Here is a 27,697-nt window from a genome sequence, read left to right as displayed (position 1 = left end):
AATTTTTTTTTTTTTTTTTTTTTTAGGAAAAGAAAAAATGCTTGATAGATTATCCATTATTGAAGGGTGAAAAATCTGCTAAATTAAAAGACAACTGTGTTTTTCCTAGAAGGGAATGCTGCAGGAGATTTTAAATTAAGCCAGTGCTAGTTTACCTCCTTTAAATATCTACCTGAAGTCAAAGTTGTCTATTCTTTGGAAAGAAAATAAGACCTGAGTCACACACAGTTTTTGAAGGATGATTTGTGGATTATTTTTGGACTGCTCTACTAGTAGTAAATATTGCATAAAAAATAATCTTTCAGACAAAAGTGCTGCTAGTCTGCAAGAATATTTTCTTAGCTAATGTTCTGGGATATCCAAAATAAATGTTCTTTTTTATACTCTGGCATACAGTTAATCATTTTGACAATGAATACTGTAATTGAAAATATTTCGCAGTTATATGGGAGGCTTGAACTGTGGTCCACTCAAATGTGTGGGTACTAGTACACTTGTGTAGATTTGCCTGAAGGCAACATTAAGTTTTCATACTATCAGGTACAAGTGCAGTGTTACAACCTATGGATCAGGGTGCCATTTCAAATTTCCAGCAGGTTTAACACACACACAAACATTTTCCAGAAATTATTGAAACTGAGAGCAAAGGATCTTTAACTCAAATAAATTTGGAAGGAATTCAACAAAAAGGGCAAAACTACACTTGAGTGTACAAGCAACTGCTTCACTCTCCTACAACATTAAAATATCTGCTTTGGATGAATGGTGTCTGAAAAATATATGGCCAGAATGCTGTAATGATTTCAGAGGATTTTAAGCAAGTGTATGACAAATCTAAACTGAGACTGCAACTAAACAAATAGGTCTTGGAAAATTCGAGAAATATGATGTTGAAGACCTGATCGCATTGTGATGGGATATTGACAGATGAGTAGCTAGTGATGGGTATAATCAAAATAACAAGTTATGGCAATTAATTGATTATGAACTTTTGATAATCAAATTGAAATCCTTGGGGTATGGTTGCTGAGTGTCATGATACAGTGTACCAATTTATTTAAGCTTTGGGTTTCCTGATGTCAGCTTGAACCCCTCCACTGTCACTTATTTCATAATTTACTATTAATCGTTCATCTGTGGAAATCATTCAATTATGCTTGTCACTACAAAGAGCTCATCTGGGAATAGATGAAAAGTGCAAACTCCTTTGTGAAGATCTCTTAAAGCATATGATCATAAATCAGTTTTGAAGCATTTAGAGGCAATAAAAAAAGATTATTCAAACAAATGATCTGGTCCCTGAATGAAGAGATAAAGTGTGGAGAATTCTGTAAGATTCTTCAAGAAGCACTATGCTGAAATACTAAAGGATTCCACTCATGTCATTGGACAAATATTTTACCCCAAGAAAGATTCTTGAAAGAGTCTTGAGAATACCCAGAAAAGAAAACTCCATAAATGAGTCCTCAAGAAGAATGAACAGATGAAGATAGCATATCAGCTGAATAATTTTTAAAACCTCACAAAAGCAAAACACTTCAAGTGAAAATAAATCATACAACGTTTTGTTTCTAGCAATCTGTATTTATGGTGCCAATAACAGCTTAATATCAAAGATGGTCTGATTTTTGATGTTCAGGAATGAATTACCTATTTATAGGATTATTTGTGGGAATGTAACCCTTGATATACAGATGTGGCAAAGTTCTGAGATGGATTCATGTTCAGTGAGTGAAAATAAACAGAAGTGGTATGTTTTTAGTTTAAACTTACTCCACAAGGTGGTGGTACAGAGGCTGACAGGTTGTAAATAACCAGTTTTATTAATAGCATTAACATTCCACGATGCCATTTTGCAATGGAGCAATGAATGACTATCAAAATTTGCTTTAAACTGGGAAAATCTCCAACAGAAACATATGAAGTGTTAAAAACTTTATGATGATGAAACATTAAATAATACAAATGTGTTTGAATGGTATAAGTGGTTCAGAGACTGACATGAGGATGTTTGTTATGACCCAAGAAGTAGGCATCCATCAACCTTAAGAGTTTCAGAAGTTTGAGAAATTGTGGCAACAGATTGTTGTTTAACCCTCAGAATAAGTTTGGTATGAAATTTATTCTGACAATTGCACTCTTTGGCAAAGAGTGTAATTTGCCAAATTCTACACAAAGATTTAGGTAAAAGGAAGGTCTGTGTTAAATTTTTGCTGCACAGCCTTGTGGATGAGCAGAAGCAACCAAGTGTCATCATGCAAGGACTTCAAACTTTTCAAGACAGTCCTAATTTCCTTTACTGTGTTTTCACTGGAGATGAGTGTCAGGCACTTCAGTACAACCCAGAGACTGTCAGATGCAAGATCATCACCAAGGCCCAAAATGTTTTGTTTACAGAAGTCCAAGATTAAAATGATGCTGATCATGTTTTTCAACAAGCGTTGTTGTTGTTATTTGGTTTTTTAGGAGCATTAGCAACTAAGGCCACATTGCCCTGGGGATATGCGATGGTCATTCCCTGACCGTTCCGCATCCTCCATATTTGGGGGTCACGGGCTCACACCCCGGTCTAATCAAGAAGTATGTGCTACGCACTGCTGCTCCTGCCCACCTGGCTACAGAGGTGCCTTGACAAATGTGATTCACAAGGAATTTGTGTGTGGGAGAGTCAATGTATATTTTGCATACAGGTGCTTCAGAGACTACTGAATTACGTTTCCTGGGAGGATGCAATTTCGAAAGAGGCAGCTGGTTCTTGTTGCACAACAATGTCCTCACTCATTCCACACTTGTTGTGAAGATAATTATGACAAAACATAGCATTGTACAGATCAACTGTCCACCCTACACTCCCAATATAGCACCAATGAACTTCCTGTTTCCCAAAGTGAAAAAAACTTCCCTCAAAGGAAAGATATTTCAGGATGTTGAGGATATGAAAAATGTAACTGCTGAACTTAACATCTCTTTGGACACCATTAACTTTTTTTCAGAAACTTAAGGGTGGTGCAATAAGTACCTTCAATCAGGTGGTGATTACTTTGAATAAAAATAAAATCATTTTTGAGCTCCTTCACTTTTTTTTTTTTTAATTGTAACAGTCTGCAAACTTTATTGCCACCCCTCATATCTTTTTGCCTTGTCTCTTGTGAAACCAGTTAAAGACATGAATTGAAGGATACCTGTACTACAGAAGTTGTCATTTTGAAAGCATATCTTATAAGAAATATGTATAAAATTCTAATAAACCACATTGAGAATTATTGGATTGTAGGTAATAAGTTAATTTTCATATATTAATCTGTTCTTTTTAGTATTACTATTAGTAGTAGCAAATGATGTGAGGAAGCAAGCTTATACAGCATTAGCCAAAAAAACTTACCCATGTCATTTGTCTATCCCCTCTACTGTAGTATGTTTAATTCATTAAATTTATTCCAGCTACCCACTTCCACAGCATCAGGTGATAGTTTGTTCCAACAATCAAATTACACTGCTGGTATGATAGGTGTGCAAAAATTTGCTTTCAGCAAATTTTTGTGCATCTATCATACTACTATCCTTTTCCAATTTAAAAATATATCCCTTTTCTGTGCATTATCTGAGAAATAGTAAGGATGCCACCAGCATTTAATGTACTAAATGCATTTAAATCCTTGTACACTTCAGTCGGATCGTCTTGTTTTCAAATGCTACAATTTACAGATATTTTTTTTTTTTTGGTAAAATTACTGTCTTGTGCCTCTGTCTAATCTTATTGTTCTTTGCATTCATTGCAACAAATCCACTTTCTAAAATGAGGCTTCTAAATCTGTATTCAATATGCACCCTAACTATTACTTTAAATAATGGGATATCTCCATGTCCCTGCTTGGCAAAATTCCTCTATATCATTAACAGAAACCCATGAGCTGCCCTGGCAACCTGTTTGCATTGCTCAGAAGTTCAAATCAGACCATAATGATCCCTAGTGATGACTGCTACCCAGATGCAGCTTTGCATTTATCAGTATTTATCATTAAATTGCATTTGCATTTATCATTAAACCCCAATTGCAACCTCTCAGCCCATCTGCCTAATTTTTATAGGTCTTGTTACATTGCAGTAGGCTTTTATTCCTGTCATTAACTGCCCTACCAACCTTTGTATTATCAGCAGAATTCTTAAATGTTTAATGTTATTTTTAGCACATTAATACCAAAAATTGCAGTTTTAATACAATCCAAAATGTGCAATTTCTGACTTCTAGACTACTAATGTAGCATTTTTTTTTTTTTTGTTTTCCCTGAAAAAGTAGGCTGCTTATAGGAATGTATCTAATGCAATATCATATCTGCTCTATTTATGTTTTCTTCAATTCAATTTGAGCAATGCTTTTGTTTTACCTTTCCTCAGGAGGAAATAAATAAAATGACTAGTACACAAATTTATCATTTGATATAGACTGTGTCATTGAGCAACAAATATTTCAAAGCACTGGTTTTCACATGATCATTCAGGAATGTGAAAAACATATAGGGTAGAATATTGAATTCTTTTGCCACATCTTTTAAATCTTTAGTTTACTTTCTTCAGACAACCAGTTTGTTTTATTAAGCCGATTAAACAAATACTCTTATGTGTGTCACAATTTAAGTTATCAAAATGTTACTGTTAGAAAACCAACTACCTTAAGATTGAAGATTAAATATAATACATTATTAGCTGCATTTCACGATTCAGCTGAATCTTGTCATCAGACCTGTTAAAGTAGGATCAGTGAACAGTTTAGGCATTGAGATAGTGTTTTCTAACAATTCAATAAATACTTTAATTCACAACATGTTATGCTATAAGTATATGCATTTTGTTATTTTTTTTCCTTTATATTGATGAACCACATTCTCCTCATATCATTGACGAAATCCCATTGAAAACTAATTTCAGTTTGTTTCTTTATTCATTTCTTATACAGTCTTTATAAGTTACAACACAGGATAATGTATTTGCCAGTGTTACACATTCAACACAGAGCAAACATGAATCAGTTACATATTCCTTTGCCAATATTAATACTTATATATATTCTGTTTTCTCTCTTGGCCTGTGAAGTTTAATTTTTTTTAGTTTGTGTTAGGTTTTTAATTTTTGATATGATTCTAATATTATTTTGTAGTTTTAAATGTGTTGTTTGAACATCTCATTTCCAGTGCTGGTTTTAACTCCAATTAATTTAATAGTTCATGAAGTGGAACTGGGAAAATATAGTGGCAATATGTGCAGAACAAGCATAAAACCGAATGTCAGTTGGACTTACAGAACTCGGTCTTTCTTCATAAAAGTGCCTCTGACTAATCTTGTTGCTCTTCTTTTCATCCATTCCAACAAACCTACATCCTTCTTAAATTGAGGTCTATAATTTTTGAACAGGATTTAGGAATGCAATACTTTAAACAAGTTTGTCTTGCACTTTCACTGATCACACAGGGAATTCTTGCATGGCAGGATGAAACTGATGCCCTGGTGTAGACAAGTTACATTTTGTTCGATGCTGTCTTATCCACTTTGACATCTTATAATAGTAGTAATAGTATTTGCCATAGAGTGCAAGGAAGCCACAGGCTTTTGCTGAAACAAAAAAATCACTACCAAGTAGATAAGAAAATACAAATTATATGCTTCCCTCCTTATATAGATAACTATCCAGTTGACCTTTGAATTTATTCAAACTGTCAGCCTCAACTACCTGCGAGAGCAACTTGTTCCAGCAACTAACAACTCACTGGCTAAAGAAATATTCCTATGATCTAATCTAAACTGCAATCCCTATAATTTGAATTTATGGACCCTAGTTTTGGAGCTCTTTATAAGAGTGAAAATTTCACCTTCATTCATTTTACTAACCCCCTCTTAGAGCCTTATAAAGCTCAATCAGGTCACCTCGGAGGAGCCTGGTTGCCAAGCTCTGTATCCCACATATACAGAGACTTTCCTCGCACGGTTGTTCTTTTCCCAATCTCGCCACACAAGTTGCCCATCTTCAGAATCTTTCAAGAAGCCCAATGTCTTTTTTTTTCAGCTGCTGTCTCTATATGTGAATACAGTATTCCAAATGTGGTTTACAATTGCCTTATACAGTGGGATTTATGACCTCTTATCTCTACAGGATAACATTCACTAATTCGTTGATAGGACACCATGGGCTTTCCTGGCTGCCTGTTTACCTGTTCAGAAAACTTCATACCTTCCCATATTGTAACCACCAGTTCTCTTCTGCCCTCCAATTTTTTTAATTCAGCCCCACCAAGTGTGTAATTTATTTTGGGATTGCTATTCCCCAAGTGTAAGACCCTGCATTCAGTTGCATTAAAACAGCTTGGCACCAATCATTAACAACTTTACCAATCTTAATGTTATCTGCAAATTTTGACATACACCTATCCTTTTGTCAATCTCATTTTATGAAAATGAGAAACAACAGTGGGCCAAGAGCTGATCCTTGGGGGACTTCACTCCTGATATTACACCAATCTGAAAAATATCCATTAACCACAACCCTCTGGCTTCTGCCCTGCAGTCACCCAGCAATTCATCTTAGAAATCTTTCCAGTAATCCCAACCTGTTCCAGCTTATACAGCAACCTCTCATGAGGGACTGAGTCAAATGCTTTGCTAAAATCTAAATTATGTTGAAATTGTTCTCAACATCCAGCTCATGAGTAACTGTGTCAAAATAGCCTACTAAGTTAGTTCCTTAAGAAAACCACATTGTCCTTCGGAATGCTGTATGTATCTAAATGTCCCTGGATTGTACTCTTAATCATTGCCTCTAAGATTTTCCTGGCCACTGAAGTCAGACTAAATGGTCTATAGTTACCAAATTCTCTCTTTGAATTGCCTTTATACAGGGTGATTCACTATCAGTGCGCCAAACTTGCAGGAGGTGTAGGGGGCACAAAGACGAATCGGAATCACATAGCATTGCAAGGTCCTAAATGCCTTTGTCATGCAGTAGAGGACGTTGAATGGGAGGTCATGTGAACAGTGATCCCGCTGGAAGTCACCATTTGCGAACCGGTTCCCGAGGCAGTAGGATGGACGAGTATTCGAACGTTGAACTGGCCGACATGCACCTTGCGTATGGAGCTGCGGACTGTAACGGGCACGCCGCTCTGCGCTTGTACCAGTAACGTTTCCCGCACAGGCATGCTCCTCATCATAAGATTTTAATCGTATGATGAGAAGGTTCTGTGAGACTGGTTGTTTCACGAGAGGTACCATGAATCGAGAGCAAACAATGAGGATGCCAGACAATGAGGAGAATATCCTACGTCTTGCAGAAGTCAATCTGAGTAAGAGTACTCAAGCGATATGCCAACGTTTGGGTATTTCCCAATCCAGTGTATGGAGGATACTGTCAACAAACCAAATGAGTTCATACCATCGGCAACGCGTCCAATCATTGGAGCCTGCAGATTATCCACTCCGGAGGACTTTTGCTACTTGGTTTCTTCAACAGAAACGGTTCGCAAATGCTGACTTCCAGCGGGATCACTATTCAAGCTACCTCCCTTCAACGTCCTCTACCGCATGACGAAGGCATTTCAGACCCTGCAATGCTATGTGATTCCGATTCGTCTTTGTGCCCCTTACACCTCCTGCAAGTTTGTCGCACTGGTAGTGAATCACCCTGTATATTGGCAATACATTAGCACTTCTCCAATCCAAAGGAATCTTCTCCAAGGTCAAAGCTGCTCTCATAATTAACCTCAGTGGTTCAATACACTTCCTGGCAGTGTCTTTCAAAACTACTAAGTAGATGCCATCAACTCTGGGAGCCTTACTTGCCTTAATGCTCAAAAGTTTTTCTAATAAACAGTCATCTGTAATTATGACATCACTAATTTCATATGGCTCAAGCCACCCTTGCACAGCCTCTTCTCAGCATAAAGGGTCTTTTGCCAATAAAGACCAATGCAGAGTACCTATTTAGTTCTTCCGCAACATCAAGTGGATCACTAAAACTTTCCACACCTAGTGCCAAGTATCCGATCTGATTAGCTTTTTTCTTCATTGTATTCACATATGTGAAAAATTTCTTGTCCCCATTGTTTGCTCTCTTAGCTAGTGCTTTCTCATATGCAGCCTTGGCCTCTCTAACCTTATTTGTGGTACTATTACAGATAAACTTGTACCTGTTGTCAGCTTTGGTACTTTTCATCACTGTAAACTCTTGCTACTACCTGTTTCAAGGTTAGTGGTGGTATATGAGGCATGATCAAAATGTTCAGGAGCTGACATTGTATCTTGAAAGTGCAACACTGTAGCAAGTTGTGATGTGCTTTACTCATCTAGACATTGTAGCACATGAATTGCCCATTTATCTCCAATCAGCTCGAATTAGTGTTCATTGAAATAGGTGTTTTATGTGTTTTGTCAAATTCTAAAATGAGCAATTTTACTGTGCAGCAAATTTTGTTTCATGCTGCTGCTGACCCACACTTCTTATTCCATCATTACTGGTAAGGAATTGTGGGTTGTGACTGACCTGAAACAAATGCCTTATTCTTTCAGTGGAAGACCATCTTCAAGGCCTGAGAGCAACACAGTCTTGTTCAGATGTGTCTCCAAGATGGTGGTCTATTTTCTGAAAGGTCTTCTGCTGTGGCCAAGTTATACTCAACAAATCCCTACACAAGATGCATGTTTGTCATTTCTCAGTTTGAATAAGTTTCATTCTCACTTCAAATAGACACTCACTCACTACAAAAACAGTGCTGTTAAGTTGCTACAAACTGTAAAATTCTATTTCAAAATAAATATAGTGTTGGTATTTATATCAATAATGTTTATCCAGCTGGCAAATTAGTGTAATTGGTACCCCCAAATCTTAGTAAATGCCAGATAACTGGACTAATACTATGTTAAAATCAAAGCTAACAACAAATTTATTTTCCACCAGATGTGATAATTTCATATTATATTTAACAAAAGCTAGTCAGCATTTAAAACCGATATTTGTAGTATAGCTATCAAATACTTTTTTCACTCTCAGGTAAATTCCTATCTTTATTATTCTAATAATAGAATTCCACCAGAGCAAAATTATAAATGCTACCTCTATAAAGTTTAACAGTTGAATGTACTGTTACTAAATATTATTTATATATGTTGGAAAAGCACTTTTAATATTCCTTATTATTTAATACCTCCAGCAGGTGTGCTATTTCATTACATTAAAAAAAATTTATATTTTTAAAGGGGGGGGGGAAAGAGAGAGAAATGTTTTATACTCTATTCTTTATTCCAGCATTTCCCAAACTTTTTAGTCATGGAACTCTTTACATCTCACAACATATTCACGGAACACTTAGAAACACAAGTTTAGCTAGAGCCAAAGAACTGTTTGCTAATATTTTATTACATACAATGCACTGTGCATCAGAAGCATCTTTATTTCCAACACGTGTAAAGCTAAAATTCAAATAACTGTCATACTTTTTTTTATTAGTTGATTCCTGTTTTTTCACATTGGATTTTTGGAGAACAAAAGTCTGCAATTGTTCATCCTCACTTTGAAGTGTGACAATATTGTGTTCGTTTTCATTAACCACAGTTGCACTACTAGAAGTACTTTTCTTCTCGTTTTAAAGTTCCTTTTTTTCAACCATAAATCCATGGTCACATATTTTAATAATAATATTTCGAAATACTAATAATTATCAAAAAAAAATTTATACAAGGAAGTGAGTTTAGTTATATTGGTTTGTTTCCCAATCTCCCTTGTACACCAGGCTAAATCGCATACGAATGGCATATTAGATTACTTTTTTATAGATGTCGTTACCTCTATGCCTACCTCTATGCAAAACTTGCCAAAATAGTGTTCTGTGGTCTATTTGATTATTAGGCTATGCCGTTATATTAATAACCGAAGAAAAATTATGTTAAATATTATAATGATACAAAAGTGGTGTATGTTACAAATATGCAAAATTTTATTTTATTTTTTTAATTATTAATTGCAATTTTTTTTTGCAGAACACAGTTTTGGAAATGCTGCTTTATTCTGTCACTGATGAATGATAAAAACAAATATCTTTGTAACAGCAGTCGTGTTATTCAGAAAAAAAAAATAATTTCCTCGACTGCCTCACTTCTGACATCTCACATTGCAAGAGAAATCAAAGCAATATTATTAAGTAGCAAACATTTTCCTGAGCTAATTTTATAAAGTTCTTTATTTAGAATTGATACTCTGTGAAAAAGTCTTGACTGGTTTTTTTTTTTTTTCTGTCATGTAAACATTTTTGCTTTTTTCTCTAAATTTTTAGATGACTTCCAGTGATAAAGACTTTCGCTTTATGGCAACAAATGATTTGATGGCTGAATTACAAAAAGATTCTATCAAGTTAGATGATGATAGTGAAAGAAAGGTATTATTTTGTTAAATATATTTGTATGTAGTAAAAAAAATTCATTAGTTTTTTTTTTTTTTTTTGAAAATTATCTTTTCTCTGTAACTGAATCATTTCTCTTCCTCATAGCATCTGAACAGTTAACTTTTTCATGTGAGTGAAGCCTTTGCTAATCCTTGTCAATTGTAGTTATTCCTTGCCAACTGTGGATTTGGGAACTTGAATTTGTATTTGATTGCAAAAAAAAATTTTAAAAATGATAAATAAAAAATAATGTATATAGTATTCAGTCCAGTCCGCTTAAACAAAGCATGACACTTATTGCTACCACCTCCTATAAATAATGGGGAGGAGGTTTCTATTATTTATTACAGAAGGATGGAATTTGTTTACACTCAGCCTTCTCAGTGATTCACTTTTAAGTGCCATATATACAATACTGCTTGTGAAAATGTGCTTTGAGATTTTTGTGTTTTTGACTTATTTATTTTTCCCAGATCTATTTTGGACTTGTTTTCACAAAAGTTTACAGGTAGGTTCAAAAATATTTGTATTTACCCAGAAGTAGTTGTAATAGAAGGTTGAAACAAACTCCATGCATTACAACTTTTCAACGTGGTCACCAGACAAAATGACACATTTTTTTCACCTCTCAATAAACTTCCCAGTTTTGTAGAAATCCTGTGACTCTCCTTCAAACCATGACTCGGCAGCAGAGATCACCTCATCATCATCAGCAGCAAAGTATTATCCTCAAAGAAAGGACTTCAGGACAGGAAAGAAAAAGAAATCCAAGGGTGCAAAGTTAAAGTATAAGGAGGATGCAACAATCTTTTAAACCCACATTCGTGGGCACACCTTATGACAGCTTTCCCCCTCTTTTTAATTTTAATCCACCTGACAATTTATCTTAGAATCTTTCCAGTAATCCCAACATGTTCCAGCTTATACAGTAACCTCTCATGAAGAACTAAGTTAAATGCTTTGCTAAAATCCAAATAAACTGTCAATTTTTCCGTACATCCAGCTCACGAGTAACTGTATCAAAATAGCCTTTGTTAAGGAAAAATCATATTTAACTAAGATAGGAAAAATGGTTTTCCTTTAACAAAACCAAGTTGTGTGTCCTTCAGAATGCCATATATCTAAATGTCCCTGGATTGCACTCTTAATCACTGCCTCTAAGATTTTCTCTACCAGTGAAGGCAGACTAATCAGTCTGTAATTACCAACTTCACTCTTAGAACCACCTTTATGTATTAGTGATATGTTGGCACCTTCCAATCCAAAGGAATCGCTGAGTCTAAACATGCCCTCATAATTAACCTCAATGGTTCAATACACTTCCTGGTGCTCTCCCTCTAAACTACAGGGTATATGCCATTTGACTTTGGGAGCCTTACTTGTCTTAATGCTTAAAAGTTTTTCTAATAAACAGTCGTATGTAATTACGAAATCACTAATTTCATATGGCTTAGCCTCTTCTCAGAGCGAAGAGTCTTTTGTCAGTAAAGTACCTATTCTGTTCATCCATCAGCTCAGTTATTTAAGACTTTCTCTTACCAAGTGCACAATGGTTCTTTCTGATTAGTTTCTTTTTCATTCACATACATAAAATTTCTTGTCCCCATTCTTTGCTCTCTTAGCCAGTGCTTTCTCCTACACAGCCTTGACTTTCCTAACCTTATTTGTGGTACTATTACTGATCAAATTGTACCTGTTGTAGGCTTCAATACTTTTCATTGTTCTAACTATCCCATGCTGTCTTTTCCTGGCACATCAACATTTCGTGTGCACATTGTTCTCTTTCCTTCTTCCGGTAAAGGGTCAAAGTCTGAGAACCCATCTAGCAGACACTTTACTCATAAATAACTGTTAACGGATGATATTCTCCACAGACCCTACACTAATTTGAAGCTGTGCAGCTAGTTCTTTGATGCTAATACAGGGATCTTCCAGGATTAATCACAGCTACTTCTGGATAATAAAAATCTTTTTTGAACTCCCCTCATAAAGATTGCCATCTTTTATGTTAACTAAAATTTATTTAGGCTTTATTATGCCCACAAAACATTCAGTAAGTGATAAAAGTAAATGTGTGAAAAGTGAGAAAGTAATTACATTGAAACAGAAGATAAAAGTACTTGATAGACTTATCAATTTTGGCCGCCATAGCCTAGAGGTCAAGTGTGAGGGTACACAATTACATGTACTTTGACCATAGTTCAAGTCTGCATGACTGCTAAATATGATGCAGTTTCATGTATTCTTTATCTTGTGAACTGTGCTGACTATGTGGGCTTTCCGGAGTATAAATAGAATATTTATTTTGTTTATGCCGTGAAAATGAAGGGTTTTTTTTTTTTTTTTCCTATTTTTTTATTTTATATATTTTATTGGCATACATTGTTTTCTCTCAATTCCTCGTTTTCTGTGAGACTTTAAAGACTGGTCGATGAGGGATTCCTGTATTGCTATTTGTGTAGATTAAATTAAACATTACAAATAGTAAAGCAAATACTTTTCAAAATAACAATATATGACAATATTTAAACTTACCATTCCTTGGTTTATCATTATTTGGTTAAATTAGCAGCTTAGTAAGCCTCCCAAAATTATGTAATAATTCAGTATTAGTAAAAGTTAAGATTCAAAGAAGGTAGGCTTTGGCTACCTTCCTTGATTTTTTTTTTTTTTTTTTTTTTTTTTGAATTTTTGAATTGGCAGAAAAAAGAAGAAAAGGAAACTTGCCTATATTTGCCACGTGTCATACTCTTCCCACTACCACCAGGGATTTCATGTGTTGTTGTGGCAGACCCCAGGGTTCCCCCATTAGCCACTGTTGTTCATCTTGTGAAGAAGCTTGCACCAAAGCCGGCCACTTGTATGTAGTGTGTTGGGTGTGTACTTGTAATGATATGTTCTGTTGTTGTGTAGTCGACTGGCATATGGCTCTTAGCAGGTGAGAAGCAGCAACACCTGGTCACCGTTTCCCACCCCTTATCCCTGTCACGTGGAGGCAGCCAGGATCTACTAACATCTTGCTGCACCCACCTGAGACAAAGCCTCAGGGAGGCATGGGAGAAGAAAATGAAATAATATTTATAGTAGGATAAATAAGGGATCTGATGAGAGAAGGATCTAATTATAGTATAGAAGTGGATCAAACAGATGGATCCACCATAAAAGGAAGTTGAGACATAAGTAAGGCTAAAGTAAAAAAAAAAAAAAAAATGAGGATAGTGAAGCAGTCCTCTGTCAACAGTCAGATTCATGAGGTCCACATCTTCATGGAACCATCATCTCAAAGGAGACCATCATCATGAAGTAATATTAACTTTGACTGATCCTAATTAAGGGTACCTATCAATTATACAGGTTTAAATACAGTAAATGTCTCGGATACAATTATCACAGAGAAAATCTTTCCCAGAAGGCATCATCAGTCCCTGTAAGGCCAAACAGGCTTCCTAGGATAAAAACATATGCCAATTGAAGAGAACTTATCTTCATAATTTTCCTTTTCTTTTAACTATTCAAAGAAAATGCTATAAGTTGACAATAGAATCCTCTCGGGGAAACAAAGAAAACAATGATATGGGCACAATAACGTCAGTGCGGGGTGCGTCTTCCAAAATGTGAAAGTTCGTTTGAAGAACACATAGCAGGTTCCTTAATTAATAGCAATCCCAAAAAATCACGATCAAGGGGTGATATGATGAGTGACATAGAGCAATTCACACCAGGAAAAGATGAGCCTGAACACTATTTTTATCTTAAAACCCAATTTAAACTCGTTCTGCCATCCTTTTCCATTCTACGTCTTCCAGAGAGTGCAAAGTTTGTAAAGATGGATAACATCTTCCTGAAAGTGTAGTAGTAGTAGCATGTGATGCAAGAAAGCAAGTGTATATGAGCTTATGCAGCATCAGCCAAAAAAAAAATCACACCATTCCCTCCAAATGCCTGTCCAGTTCCTCCTTAAATGTATTTAACCTGTCAACTTCCACAACGACAGACGGAAGTTTGTTCCAGCAATTAACCACCTGCTGGCTAAAGGCAAATTTCCGCGCATCTATTCTACATCTGGCTTTTCTTAATTTGAATTTATGCCCCCTTAGGTTAATCTGAACAAGTGGAAGAATCCCATCAGAAGTCACCGTGCAGGTGCCTAGTCTCCAGCCACTGCAATTTGCAGAACTTAAGCCTCTCTTGGTAAGAGGATCCCTTCATTCCCCTCACCAATCTTGTTGCCCTTCTCTGTACACACTCAAGCAAATCTACATCCTTCCTAAAATGAGGCCTCCAGACCTGTACTCAAGGCGTGGCCTGACCATTGCCTTATACAGAAGACAATCACCTCCTTTTCCCTGCTAGCAAAATTCCTATATATCATTGACAAACCCCCAGGTTTTGAGTAGAGCTGATATAAAGAGCAAATACTATGACTTCCCACTACCACCAGAAAATAATGATCCGTATGCCCCTTAAATTTCACCGGACTTCAGTCACCCGCTGAAGCAGTTTATTCCAGTGGATAATAACAGGCTGAACAAATGTATACCTCCCAGGGTCAAATATATTACTTCCCCCATTTAGGTTATATTTATGTATCATGGTTTTGTTTCTCATTGTAATGTGAATATTCTGCCATTGTTCATTTTGCTTGCCCCGAAATGCCTAGTTTTTAATCCCAGTAATTCACATCTGTGTCACATCATGGATATTCCTTTGCTGTTCTAATTACATCTCATATTTTTACATTTTCAAGAATCTTAATATCGTTATTAAATTTCTTGATAATAAATTGAATAAAGATGAAGAAAGATAAAAAAACTTGTACTAACTGCTGTTTCTCCCACCATCCACATAGCCTGTACTCTATTACATCGTACTGACTAGTGTTGTTAACCACACTCCCAGCCTTCTTATCATTTGCAGATTTCACCATTATATGCTTTATTCTCATTTATCAATTGAGAAAATGAGAAACAAGAAATCCTCCTACACTGAAAGCTGAGGGGCCTTGTGTGTTCCACCTTGGCATAATCCCAATATTCTCTAGTTGGTACAGTAGCTTCCCACGTGAGACTGCTTTGCTAAAGTCCAAGTATATAATATCAGGGTTGTTTCTTGCATTTATCTCCTGCATGACCATACCATAGTAGTTTATCGCGGTTGGTTAAACAAGATGTTCCCTTCATGCAGCAGTATTGAGATCCATTTAGGATATTATATAAGATCACCTCTCAAAGTGATCTTATATAATATGATGCTCCGTTGAGCAAAGATTTTATTACCTTCCCTGCCACAGAGTTCAGAATAACTAGTCAGTAGTTACCGATCTCATTCTTGGCTCTCTGGGCTCATGATTAGCCCTAATGGTTTAACACTCCTTTGTCACCTTTGTTATTTGGTGAATACCATTGGTACTTGGGTCCTTATTTATTTACTTTCATTTAGGTGTGAGAAAAGCAAAAGGCCTCAGTTCAAGAAATGAATGTTCAAGCATTTGTACAATGGTACTCATTTATGAGGCTGTCTCTTATGATGTTATCCTACCTAAAAAATTCAAATTATTTGGTCCCAAGAAATATATCCTATAGGTTCAATGTATTTTTCTTTATTTAAAAGAATTTCCTTCTTGAGAAGTTAATTTTGATCACTGTATAGTGTTGATGTTGGCAACAGGATGTAGAGGAAAGCTTATGTAGCACCAACAAAAAAAAAAAAAAATAATAATAATAATTTATCCATTTTCTTAAATAACCTTTTAAAGTTTATTGAAATTACCCAAGTCCAAAACATTAAGTGGAAGTTTATTCCTGAAATCAATTACTCTTCTGCTGAATGCAAATTTCTGCACATCTATTCTGCAACCATCCTTTTGAATTTAAATTTATGTCCCTGTGTGTGTGTGTATCATTTGATAAAGATGCCATCAGCATTTAGTTTATTTTACCTTGTTAAAACCTTATGCACTGCAGTTTACAGAAACCCTGTCTTTCTTGGTAAGCACATTCTTTTGTACCCCCAGTTAACCTTGTTCTTCTCTGCACCTTTTTCCAATAGCTCTGTCCTTCCTAAGATGAGGCGTCCAAATGTATATGCAGTATTCCAGATGTAGCCTAACCATTTTATTATACAATGGGATAATCATCTCTTTGCTTCCTGCTGGAAAAATTCTTGTATGTTGTAGACAGAATACTGCAAGCTATTCTATTTCATGTCAGATCGCATGTAGCTTCTTTCATACCCACTGCTTTCAGTTTACTACCGCTAAAATGTGGTACTTCACACTTTTTCTGTGTCGAACACCAGTACCATTTTTTTTTTTTTTTTTTTTTCACCCATTTGCTTATTTGAAATCAGTTGCCGAGGCTCTATGTTCCATGATAAGAACAACTAACTCGTGCTGCTCATACACTTTCCTATAATTCTAATCTGAATCACATGTTTATTGTGGTGGGTCCAGTAGACCACTATGAAAACATGTTCAGATACTTTTTTAGAGGGTAACGTATATTGAAAAAAAAAAAATATATATATATATTGTAACCTTGTAGGTCAATGATATAACTCATCATAAAGGAGAAGGGAAGGGATTGGGACTTTAATTTTGTAACTGGAATAGTAATATCTCGAAAAATTACTTGCATTTCGCAATATTTGCATGGGAGGTTTGATTACATTATGTGGAGAACAAAATTAAGTAATGATTAAAATAAGTGGTGTTTATTACAATGTCCAAAAGTTGTTACCGCCACAAAATCTTGAGATATCAAGAAAAATGTGGGCTGACTGAATCTATTACCGGAGATGAAGAAAGATGCTGCAATAATTAAAAGCACTGGTTTTAATTTCAGGAAAGAGGTGTTTGACTACATGGCATCCATCAAATGGGGAGGGTGAAAACATTAAAATTATAGGATACCTTTTAAAGCAATAATCACAGAAGCCATGAATACACCATTAAGAAAATATAGAATGAGGAGAATGCCAAGATGGATGGATACAGTGCTGGCCAGTCTAATAGAGCAGAAAAGATGGCATAGGGAAGTTAGAGCAATGAAAAGTAAGCTGTTGTCAGACAACAGCTAAAAGTTAATCTGTAAAAGTACCACAGAAAAGGTTAGGGTGGCAAAGGATTAGTATGAGAAAGCACCCTCTCTAAGAGAGCAAACAATGCAAACATGGAGTTTTCCCTGTATGTGCATATGAAGAAATCAGATCAAACCTTTTCTAATGGGTATGGGGAAGTCTTAAATCTGCTAATGAATTGAATAGGTACTTTGCATTAATCTTTACTGAAGAAAGGCCCTTCATGGCGAGGAGAGGCTGTGCAAGTGAGGTTAAGACAAACACCGATGAGCCAAAACATTATGACCACCTACCTTATATGATGTTGGTTCTTCACGTGCGTGTGGCGCCTCCGTAGCCAGGTGGGCAGGAGCAGCAACATGCTTCTTGATTAGACCGGGGTTGGAGCCTGTGCCCACCAAATATGGAGGATGCTGAAAGGTCGGGGAATGACCACCACATATCTCCCTGGAGCAATATGGCCTTAGCTGCTAATGCTCCTAAAAACCAAATAACAATCCTTCACGTGCAGCCAAAACAGCTTGTACCCGGCGAGGCACGGATGCTACAAGATTTCCGAATGTTCCTTGTGGTATCTGGTACCAACACATAACCGGCAGATCCTGTAATGTCCACAGTTGACATGCCACAGATTGCTTTGAGACTGGTTCGCAGAACCAGTCTCAAACAATCTGGGCAGTGTGGCATGGCACATTATCCTGCTGAAAGACAGCAACAGTCTTCCCCTTGGCACTGCCAGAGGATAAGACTGTTGCCATGAAAGGGTGTACCTGGTCAGCAATGATGTTTAGGTAGTTGTTAGACATCAGAGGGCCTGGCACATGGATGACTGGACCCAGGGTATCCCATCAGAACATCGCCCAAAGCATGACACCGCCATCAGAGGGCCTGGCACATGTATGACTGGACCCAGGGTATCCCATCAGAACATCGCCCAAAGCATGACACCGCCACCACCAGCTTGTTTTCGTCCCACTGTGCATCTAGGTGCCATCACTTCCCAAGGTAAACGATGCACACGTACCCGGCCGTCCACATGGTGTAACAGGAAACGTGATTCATCGAACCAGACGACCTTCTTCCAGTCACTCAAGGTCCAGTTTTGATGCTTGCATTCCTATTGTGGACACTGGGAGTGGCCTGTGGCTGTGCAGCCCCATTTTCAGCAGGGTTCGATATACCGTGTATTGTGACACATTACTCCCGTCACCAGCAGTCCAATTATTACAGGTGAGTTGCACCACAATCGCTTTTCTGTTGCCACATACCATCCAGGAGAGCCTTCGCTCACCTCGAGCATCAGTGAGCTGTGGCCGTCCAACACCTCGCCGGCGGTTCATGGGTTTTCCCTCCTCTGACCACTTTTGGTAGGTACTTACCATGGCTGACTGTGAGCACCCCACCAGCCGTGCCGTTTCAGATATGCTCTGACCCAGTCATCTGGCCATTACAATTTGGCCTTTGTCAAAATCGCTTAAGTCTGCTGCCTTTCCCATCTGAAGATGTTTTTATACAGTGTCCTGACCCGTGCACGCGCTGTAGTTCATCTGCAGTTGCTTCGATTTGCATTACGACTCGCTGGTCATAATGTTTTGGCTCATCGGTGTATGAAATTAGCGATTTCAAAAATATAGATTACTGTATATTAGAAAAACTTTCAAGCATAAAGGCAAGTGAGTATCCTGGAGTTGATGATATATACCCAGTAATATTGAAGGAGGTAGTTAGAGAGTGCATTATACCACTGAGGTTAATTATGAATGCCTCATTGGAGTTGAGAGAGATTCCTCTGGATTGTCTGCATATGTCCAATACTAAAGGCAGTTCTAAGAGCGAAGTCAGTAACTACAGACCAGTAGTTTGTATTCACTGGTGAGGAAAATCTTGGTACCAATGATTAAAAGTTCTATCCAGAGACATTTATATAGAAGTGACATTCTGAAGGAAACACAACATGGTATAAGGAAAAATCATGTTTAACTAAACTTTTAGCTATTTCACATAATTATCCAAATCCAGTAATAATTAACTAAAATCCAGATAGTTTATTTGAAATTTAGCAAGGCATTTCACTCAGTCTCTCATAAGAGGTTACTGTATAAGCTGGAACATGTTGGATTACAAAGGTTCTAAGATGAATTGCAGGGTGGCTGTAGGTAGATGTTTGTGATTAATGAACATACTTGGACCACTGTTTCTGATTTTTGTGAACATCAATAAGGAGATAGAAGGACTGATGTCAAAATATTGAGGGAGAGGTGTTAACGATTTGTGTCAAGCAGGACTCCTTTAGGATGACTTGGACAGGTTTCAAGGATGGTCAGAAAAGTGGCTGCTATCTTTTAATTCAGCAGAATACAAGGTGTTTGGGAATAGCAACCCCAAAATAATGTTTACACTTTGTGGGGTTGAATTAAAAATAGAGGAAGAAAGGGATCAGGAAGTTTATAATACAAGCAGATATGAAGTTCTTTGAGCTCTGTTAACAGGTAGCCTAGAAAGTCCATGGTGCCTTATAATTGATTTATCAAACAATAGCCTGTAGACATAGGGTGGTCATAATTGTGTCTAAGTATGGAGATCTCATCTAAAAAAGAAAAGAAATTGAACTTCTGGAAAGGGTCCACGGACTGGCAACCCACATGGTGAGATCTTCAAAAAGGGTGACTGTATGAGGAAAGACTTTGATTACGTGGGCTACAGAGCTTAGCAACCAGACATCTTAGAGGGGATAATAAAATAAATGAAGGGAAAATTTTCACTGTTATAAAGGATTATAGAACCAGGGGTATAAATTCAAATTGCAGAGGAAGTAGTTTAGACTGGATTGTAAATTTTCTTTTAGCCAGGAAGTTGTTCATTACAGGAACAATTACCTCCCTGGGTAGTTAAGAAATTCAGCAGCTTGAAGAAATGCAGAAATCCACTGGATAGTTACTTACATTAGGTGGAAAGCACATTAGTCTGTTTTATTATCTACTTTTTTATATTTCTTTTTTTATATATATTTTTCCCCTTTATTTTTATTATTTTTTGTTTGTTTATTATTATATTCTTTGGTTATTATTTTGGATTACAGCATGCCCTTGTTATAATGCAATTTGCTTTACACTGATTTGTTATAACGCTCTTCTTATATTATAACCTGTATCTCTCACTATAACACTCTTTTACCAGCATACAGATTGAATTTTTGGGAAACTTCAGTCCAGTCTGTTTTTAGAGCTTTTTTGGCAAAAGGAGAAAATAGCCCATTCTGAAATTAACTAATTATTTTTATAATTTCTACTCTACGTACAAAATTGAAACTTTCAATATACAGTAGAACTTCGATTGTCTGTCACCCTATTTACCATCAGTCTCTGTTAACCATCACTTAACCCCACTGTGCTGTAATGCATTGTGATATTGGCACAATGTGTCACTCAGTCTTTACTTTAACCTCTTGTTTCATATTTTAATAATTTTTGTAGTAAACCCATTGAAATGACAGAAACGTGAGTAGTGTTGGGATTATCACAAAAAATTGAAATAATCAATCGTCTAAGAAAAGGTGCAAGTGCTACAAGTATAGCATCTGTTTATGGAATAGGAAGAATAACAGTAAATGCTATAAAGCGTGATGCAGACAAAATTGAAAACATCGTGTTGAAAATGGAAACCACTGATTGTAAAGTGTATTGATGTCTAGCGGCACCAGGGGTTTCCCCCATCTTCACACTGCTTTCATTGTGGTACCAGTTCGCTGGGAAGGCCAGAGATTTAAAAGTGTATGGACATTGTCTACGTGTAGTGTTATTTACCGTTGTTCTTCTGGCCATTTAGCCGTTGGACGCCTGCTGAGGCCCAACGTTGCCCCACTTTTTTCCCGTGGAGGCAGACCAGGAAACTAATAGTTTTGGAATTGCTCTGGCAGGTTCTGCCACCTAATTTCCTGAGCTTTCAGTGGCTAGGACCTAAAAAAAAAAAAAAAAAAAATGTGCGCACTCTTTTATATGCACTTACATACAGGCAGATCCATATACGTGCATATACATATATCCATCTTCATCAGTTTGATGATTGTTATGTGAGGGGGGGTTACCGCTTGCATAATAAAGGCCCAAAATATGGGCGAACAGTAATTTGGACATAAGTTTTTGTGTGTGGGACATTTGCTGGCGTAAAGATAGTGCAGGGGGAGACTGAAGGCTGGGGGGTTTAAGGTAGAAATATGGGGATGATAGTGTAGGCAACCCCAGAAGTCAGTGAGGCCTCACTGACTTCTGGGGTTGCCTTCAGGAGAAATCTTGCTCCTGGTGAGGCCCATGCCTCACCAGGAGAAAGTATTGGAAGGTGGAAAGGCACCAGGCAAGGGAGTCCGGTGCGATCACCAATAGGCATCTGTAGGAAAACTATACATAGACACTTGCTAGTGGCGTCCATGTTAGTCCTTTACCTTAGTGTGGTTTATTTCCTAAGTCTTTCAGTTCTCAGTAGTGAGTCTTGTTAATACATAGACCATGTTGGTGGGAGTCTTTTCTGGTGGTCATGTCAGTGTTGTCATCTGTGAGACTGGGGTCACATCCATGCTGGTTCTTTGCCTTTGTGTCATTCATTTCCTAAGTCTTCCAGTTCTCAGGAATGTGTCTTGTTCACATAGACCCAGCTGATGGGGTGTCCAAGTTTGGTAGTCATCTTCTAATTCTTGGGGGTGGGTCATTTCTGGTGTCCCAGTTCAAGCGAGCTGAAGAACAGATGTTCTCTGGTTATAGTGGTAGTGGGTGGCAGTGATTTGGTTTTTCCTCCTTGCGAACAATGCCTGAGCATAATCCGAGAAGGCTTGGTACTCCGTGTCTAGGAGGTGGTGTTCTTCTCCCTGTGGTAGGTAGTGGATCCTGGTGTTTAAAACACCACGTAGGTCTTCATAGAGGTAGCAGTCATACATGTGGTGCTGCCAGCTCTCCAGCCCCCTGAAAATGCAAGTTTGATCATCCTGGATCCCAAGTAGAGATAGTTTGGCATTAATTGCTCCTTGTCCAGCTAAGAGGTAAGTTACCTGTAGACCTGGGGAGAACCAGTTTGAGGCTGGTTAGTTTCGTTCAATATTGGGTAGAAACTTCTTTGTGATGTCTCCCTTTTGAGAGGTGCTCCACCTTTCCTGCCATGCCTGCTGCAGGTAAATTTGTATCCTCTTCTTTTCCACATTTCTGTTGCTGGTTAGGTCAATAGTGAACCCCAGAAAAGTCTGCAGGGGTACCTTTGTGTAGGTAGTACAGTAGGCCATGACATAAGATTTCTAAGTCCAGCTGGAGAGTCAGCAAGCACCTGCAGAGCATGTGTGCTCACCGTGTGGCAGGCGTGGGAGGTGGTTAGAAGGATGGATCTATGAATTTGGTCTGTGATACATCTGTTTACTGCTGTTGTAGTTTTTTGAAACCATGCACTGGATGCGTAGGCGACGATTGAAGTGAAGATAGTTTTGTAGAACAGTTGGAGGACTGGCTTTTTCAGGCCCCATTCTTTACATGTGACCCTGGCAACCATGACTGCGTAGCATCTTATTTTTTCACAGAGATATTTCAGATAGTCCTGAAATGACAGATTTTGATAATCTATAATAATCGAAAAAGCCATTGAAATCAATAAAAAAACTAAGCAGAGATCCTTCTTTCAAGGCTAGCATAAGATGGTTGGACAAATTAAGTTGTGCCATGGTATTCGACATTTGTCGATCCAGGGTGAGAGGCTAAGTGCAGAATATGCAGCAGTTTCTGTTTATTGTGAAAAACTACAGAAGGAAATAGCTGATCGAAGTTTGGTTAAAGACCAAATATACAACTGCAATGGGAGAAGCTTTAATTGGAACCCACTATCTCAAAAGACACTGGTCTCAATGGCTGAACATATGGCACCGGCATATAAGATGCTAAAATATCGTATCATTGTAATGGTATGTGCTGCTAATGCGAGCAGCATCATAAAGTGTCTTTGGTTGTTGTAGGAAAACCAAAAAAGCCTAGATCATTTAAAAATATTAATTTAAATGCTTTGTCGGTTAAATATTTCTCATACAATATTTGTACCAGGTATAAGATCACATGGTTTTTTTTTTTTTTTTTTTAATTATTATTATGAGATCCCCAAACATGAGAGGTATTAGAACCTATAGTACTTAATACCATGCTTTGGCTGGAGGTTGAGAAGATGAAACAAGATAATTGTTGACTTTGGACTTGAACTTCTGTAGACCGTAATTTTCAGGAAATACGTATGAAGGAAGGTTGTTCCAGAAAATGGCAGTTAAATGAATAAACAAAGATGAAAAGTTGGTTCTGTGAGTTTGAAATTGGACAGTAAATGGACGTTGGCTGGTGGCAGCACATGTTTGGACTGTTTTGAAAGAGACAGAGCAGGAATTATAAAGCCAATTCAGAAGAACAGTGCACGTGGAAGTATCAGTAGAAAAGGCATGCAGCAGGAACAGAGCGTCTATGAGACAGAAGAGTGGAGAGAATCTGTTAGAGATGAGTCATTAATTAACCTAACTGGCCTCTTCTGAATGGAATCTAGAAGCCTGAGAGAGGTTTTGGAGGCACTGCCCCAGATGTGGGAACAATATTCCATGGTGGGGCAGATTTGCGATTCGTACAGAGTGAACAGCTGTTTGGAAGAAAAGTAACGCAGAGAACGAAGGAGAAAACCAAGTTGTTTAGAAGCAAAGGAAGCAATATATGTAATGTGCTTGTGCCAAGAGAGAATAGAAATCGGTGCCACTAAAGATAAGCATAGCAGCTGAAGAATCCTTTTTGCGAGATATAAGGCAGGACTGAGTTTTAGAAGGATTGAAATCAACTAAGTTGTCTTTGCCGCACTGGAGAATTACCTGGAGATCAGCAATCAAGGAATTGGTAGTGGATATTTGAGAAGTTGAAGCTTATTGAGCAGGGCAAGCTTTCTCAAACTGGAAAGTGGAATGCAATGTGCTATCATCGGCAAAACTATGGATAGGATTTTTGGTCAATGGAAGAAGGTCATTAATATACAAGAGGAAAAGAGTGTGGGAAAGATCTGAACCTTGGCAGACAACAGCATTAGTGGAGACGTTAGGAGACAGCCATCACCCTCAGTGAGCGGTCAGAGAGAAAACTGGATAACCAATTATAAAAAGCAGTTGGCAAACCATAAGATGGAAGCTTGTTCAGAAGACCTTTATGCCAAACACGATTGAAAGCCTTTGAGATGTCAAGAGCAACTGCTTGTGTTTCACTGAACTTTTCCATTGAATTTGTCCATAAATGGGTAACATAAGCCAGAATATCACAGTGGATCGACACTGACGGAATCCATACTGGCGATGGTTGATCACACGGAAGATTTCTAGGTAGTTTAAGTGTTGGTGGCTAATTGATTTCTCCATTACTTTAGAAAGAGTAGAAGTAATTGCAGTGGGATGATAATTGGATGGGAGGGATTTGTCACCCTATTTAGGAACTGGCTGGATATGAGCAAATTTCCAAGCAGAAGGAAAAACACCTTTGGAACAAGAAAGTGAAAATAAGGTGGCAAAGAATTGAAGTGAGTTCAGGAGAACTGGTTTTGAGAATAAGTGGAGAAATACTATCAGGACTCGGAGCTTTCTTAGCATCAAGATTAGTCGAAATTTTTCTGACATCCTTTTGACGAAGACCACAGGAGGCATTGAATGGAGCATGTTGGGAGGTGTTTTACCAAGATCATTAATATATGAGTTGGAAGAAAAATGGGATGCTAGAAGGTCAGCTTTATCCATAGCTGAAGTGACAATAGAAGCATCTGGTTTTGATAGAGGTGGGAGCAGAGATGGGCAAAAGTTGTGGCCAATAGCTTTGGCATGAGACCAGAATGCTCAGCTACCATTAGGGCTAGAAGAATGTTTTCTACTTTTAGCCTGTCCAAAATCTAATTTGGACTGATTAATAACTGCCAATTACAATATGCAACGTTTTTCTCTTGAATAACCGTAGCACATTTATTGGAAAACCAAGGTTTAGATAAAGGACAAGATTTTAAAGTGAAGTGTGAAATAAAGGATTCCATTCCTACAAGAATAATTTCACTGATGCAATCTGAGCAAATGTTGACATGAGAAGTTTTGAAACAGTAATCCGACCAAGGAAAAGAAGAAAAGAAATCTCGCAGGTCATCCCATTTTCCATTCTTGTAATGCCAAATAACAAGAGGTTGGGAATAGCCGTGAGATAAAGGCTTCTATTGGAGAAGAGACAATCACCAAGTTGTGATCTGAGGTGCCTAAAGGACCACTCACTTTGAATGTGTATTTAGAAGGGTTCTTTGTGAGAGAAAAAGATCAAGCGTGTTGCCTGTGTGATATTCTGGTTGGTAAATGAACAATCTGTGTGCGGTGATTAGTAATTGCAAAAGCCTCAGCATCTCGACCAGCTGGGTCTGTGACTAGAGAATGGAAGCCTGCTGGAGTTGTGAACATTTAAAATCGCCAAGGAAAATTAACTCACTGTTAGGAAAGTTGGACTGGAGAAAGTAAAGTTGCAAAGAGAGGAAGTCAAAGAGCTCCAAGTGATTAGTGGAGTTGGGAGAACAGTAGACACAACAGATGAATTTTACAGTGTGAGGTAGAGAGATTTTAAGCCAGGTTAAGATCAAAAAAGAAGAGATTCCAAATTGCTTAGTCTCCTACAGGAAATATTGGAACAGACATGCACAAGTGTACCGCCTTTGAGGCGAAAGGAATCATACAGCTAATAATTTGGACAACTGAGATGAGCAGTGGTTGAATCAACCGATAACTGAGATTCTGTCAGAAAAAGTGCGTAGGGTTTAGCAGACTGCAAGTGGAAATGGACATCATTGAGATTAGAACTGAGACCATGTATATTTGTGAAATGGACTAGGAAATGTTTGGGAGGTTTGGATCTTTTTGCAGATAAGCTAACTATTACTTTTGACAATTCATGGTGTATTCAATAGTAAGAAAAGTATGCTATATGAAGTAATGAAATTTTTGGATATGGCATACACATGTTAAGAATATACCCATATGCTTGACATAATCCTCGACAAGCTCCCCCCCCCTCGATTCACACTATCCTGACTCTCCAGTCACTATCTGGCAGATTAGAGGTAGCAAGAGTATACACTACCTAATCCAAAATCCTCCCAGATAGTTACCAATAGGTTCAGTCTGGTGTACTAACTAGCAGCTGGCCTGTGAACACTGTTTTAGAGCTGTACCCTCAAAATGTAAGGAAGTTTGGATCTTTCTGTGATGTCCATCATAACCTCAAAAGACATCAGTCATACTGCATGATGGAAGAGAAGGGGAAGGGTTGACGAGAACTTTGCTCTGGAGACTAAACATGGGTTCCACCACTTCAAGCCTCCAATAAGCAAAGTTATGGTATTGCACCGGTTGAAGAGTCATCTACCACCTAGTATTGCTGGTAACACAGAGGGGCGGCATTCCTCCATGTGGTGTGGGTGCCACACCTCGATCCCTGCTTATGTTGGTTCACACCCGGGTGGTCACCCACAGTGTGCTTGTACCCAAGATTACTAACAGTCCCACCATTGTGAAGGTGCAAGCAGAGGATTTGGCTGTTACAGACCGACCAGAAATTGCCAAAATTGGTTCCAGTTGACTTGAGTGTCACCTGAATATCAGTTCCCTGAGCGTTTCAGACTCCCAGGTAACAAGTACAGCTTGTCTGGCATATCTGAGATAATGTCTGCAACAACCTCAAGGACCAAAGGAACCAAGGAACATTTGGCATCAAAAGGTTTACCCCAATATGCAATGCTACTGATGGACAATGCACCTACTCATCCTATACACATATGCGATTTAAAAAGCAATGATGGTAAAATATCATGCTATTTTCTGCAAACAAACACGACATCTCTCATTCAACAGACTCTCAATCACACCAAGGCCTGATTGAGAGTATGAAATGTTATCGCAATATGTTCATTCAAAAACTTGTTTTGGCAAAAAAATAAATTAGATGTATTAGAATTTTGGAAAAGCTACACTATAAAAGATGCAATTTTCAATGTCGCTGATGCCTGGAATGATGTTCCAGTTCAAACAATACAAAGAAGCCGGAATAAGTTGTGGCCAGAAATATATTCAAGTGATACAGAAACCATTCCAAAAGAAATGAAATTTTGCAGTTGTGTTCAATTGTTCCCGGTTTTAAAAA

The 27,697-nt window shown here is 37.7% G+C and overlaps 1 protein-coding gene across 1 annotated transcript in view; it reads left to right on the top strand.

Moving 5' to 3' along the window:
• The window catches only part of Cand1 (Cullin-associated and neddylation-dissociated 1), a 290,969-nt gene that overhangs the window by 24,922 nt on the left and 238,350 nt on the right, over positions 1–27,697 (top strand). The window contains exon 2 of the mRNA XM_090385031.1: positions 10,314–10,415. Within this exon, the coding sequence (XP_090241157.1) occupies positions 10,314–10,415 (102 nt within the window). The remainder of the gene's footprint in view (positions 1–10,313; positions 10,416–27,697) is intronic.

The sequence above is a fragment of the Mastigoproctus giganteus genome, chromosome 11 (assembly GCF_048544385.1).
Source record: "Mastigoproctus giganteus isolate SK-2022 chromosome 11, ASM4854438v1, whole genome shotgun sequence".
Classification (NCBI taxonomy): Eukaryota; Metazoa; Arthropoda; class Arachnida; order Uropygi; family Thelyphonidae; genus Mastigoproctus; species Mastigoproctus giganteus.
The sequence above is the reverse complement of the archived record's forward strand: the minus strand, read 5'-3'. Positions and strand labels throughout refer to the sequence as shown.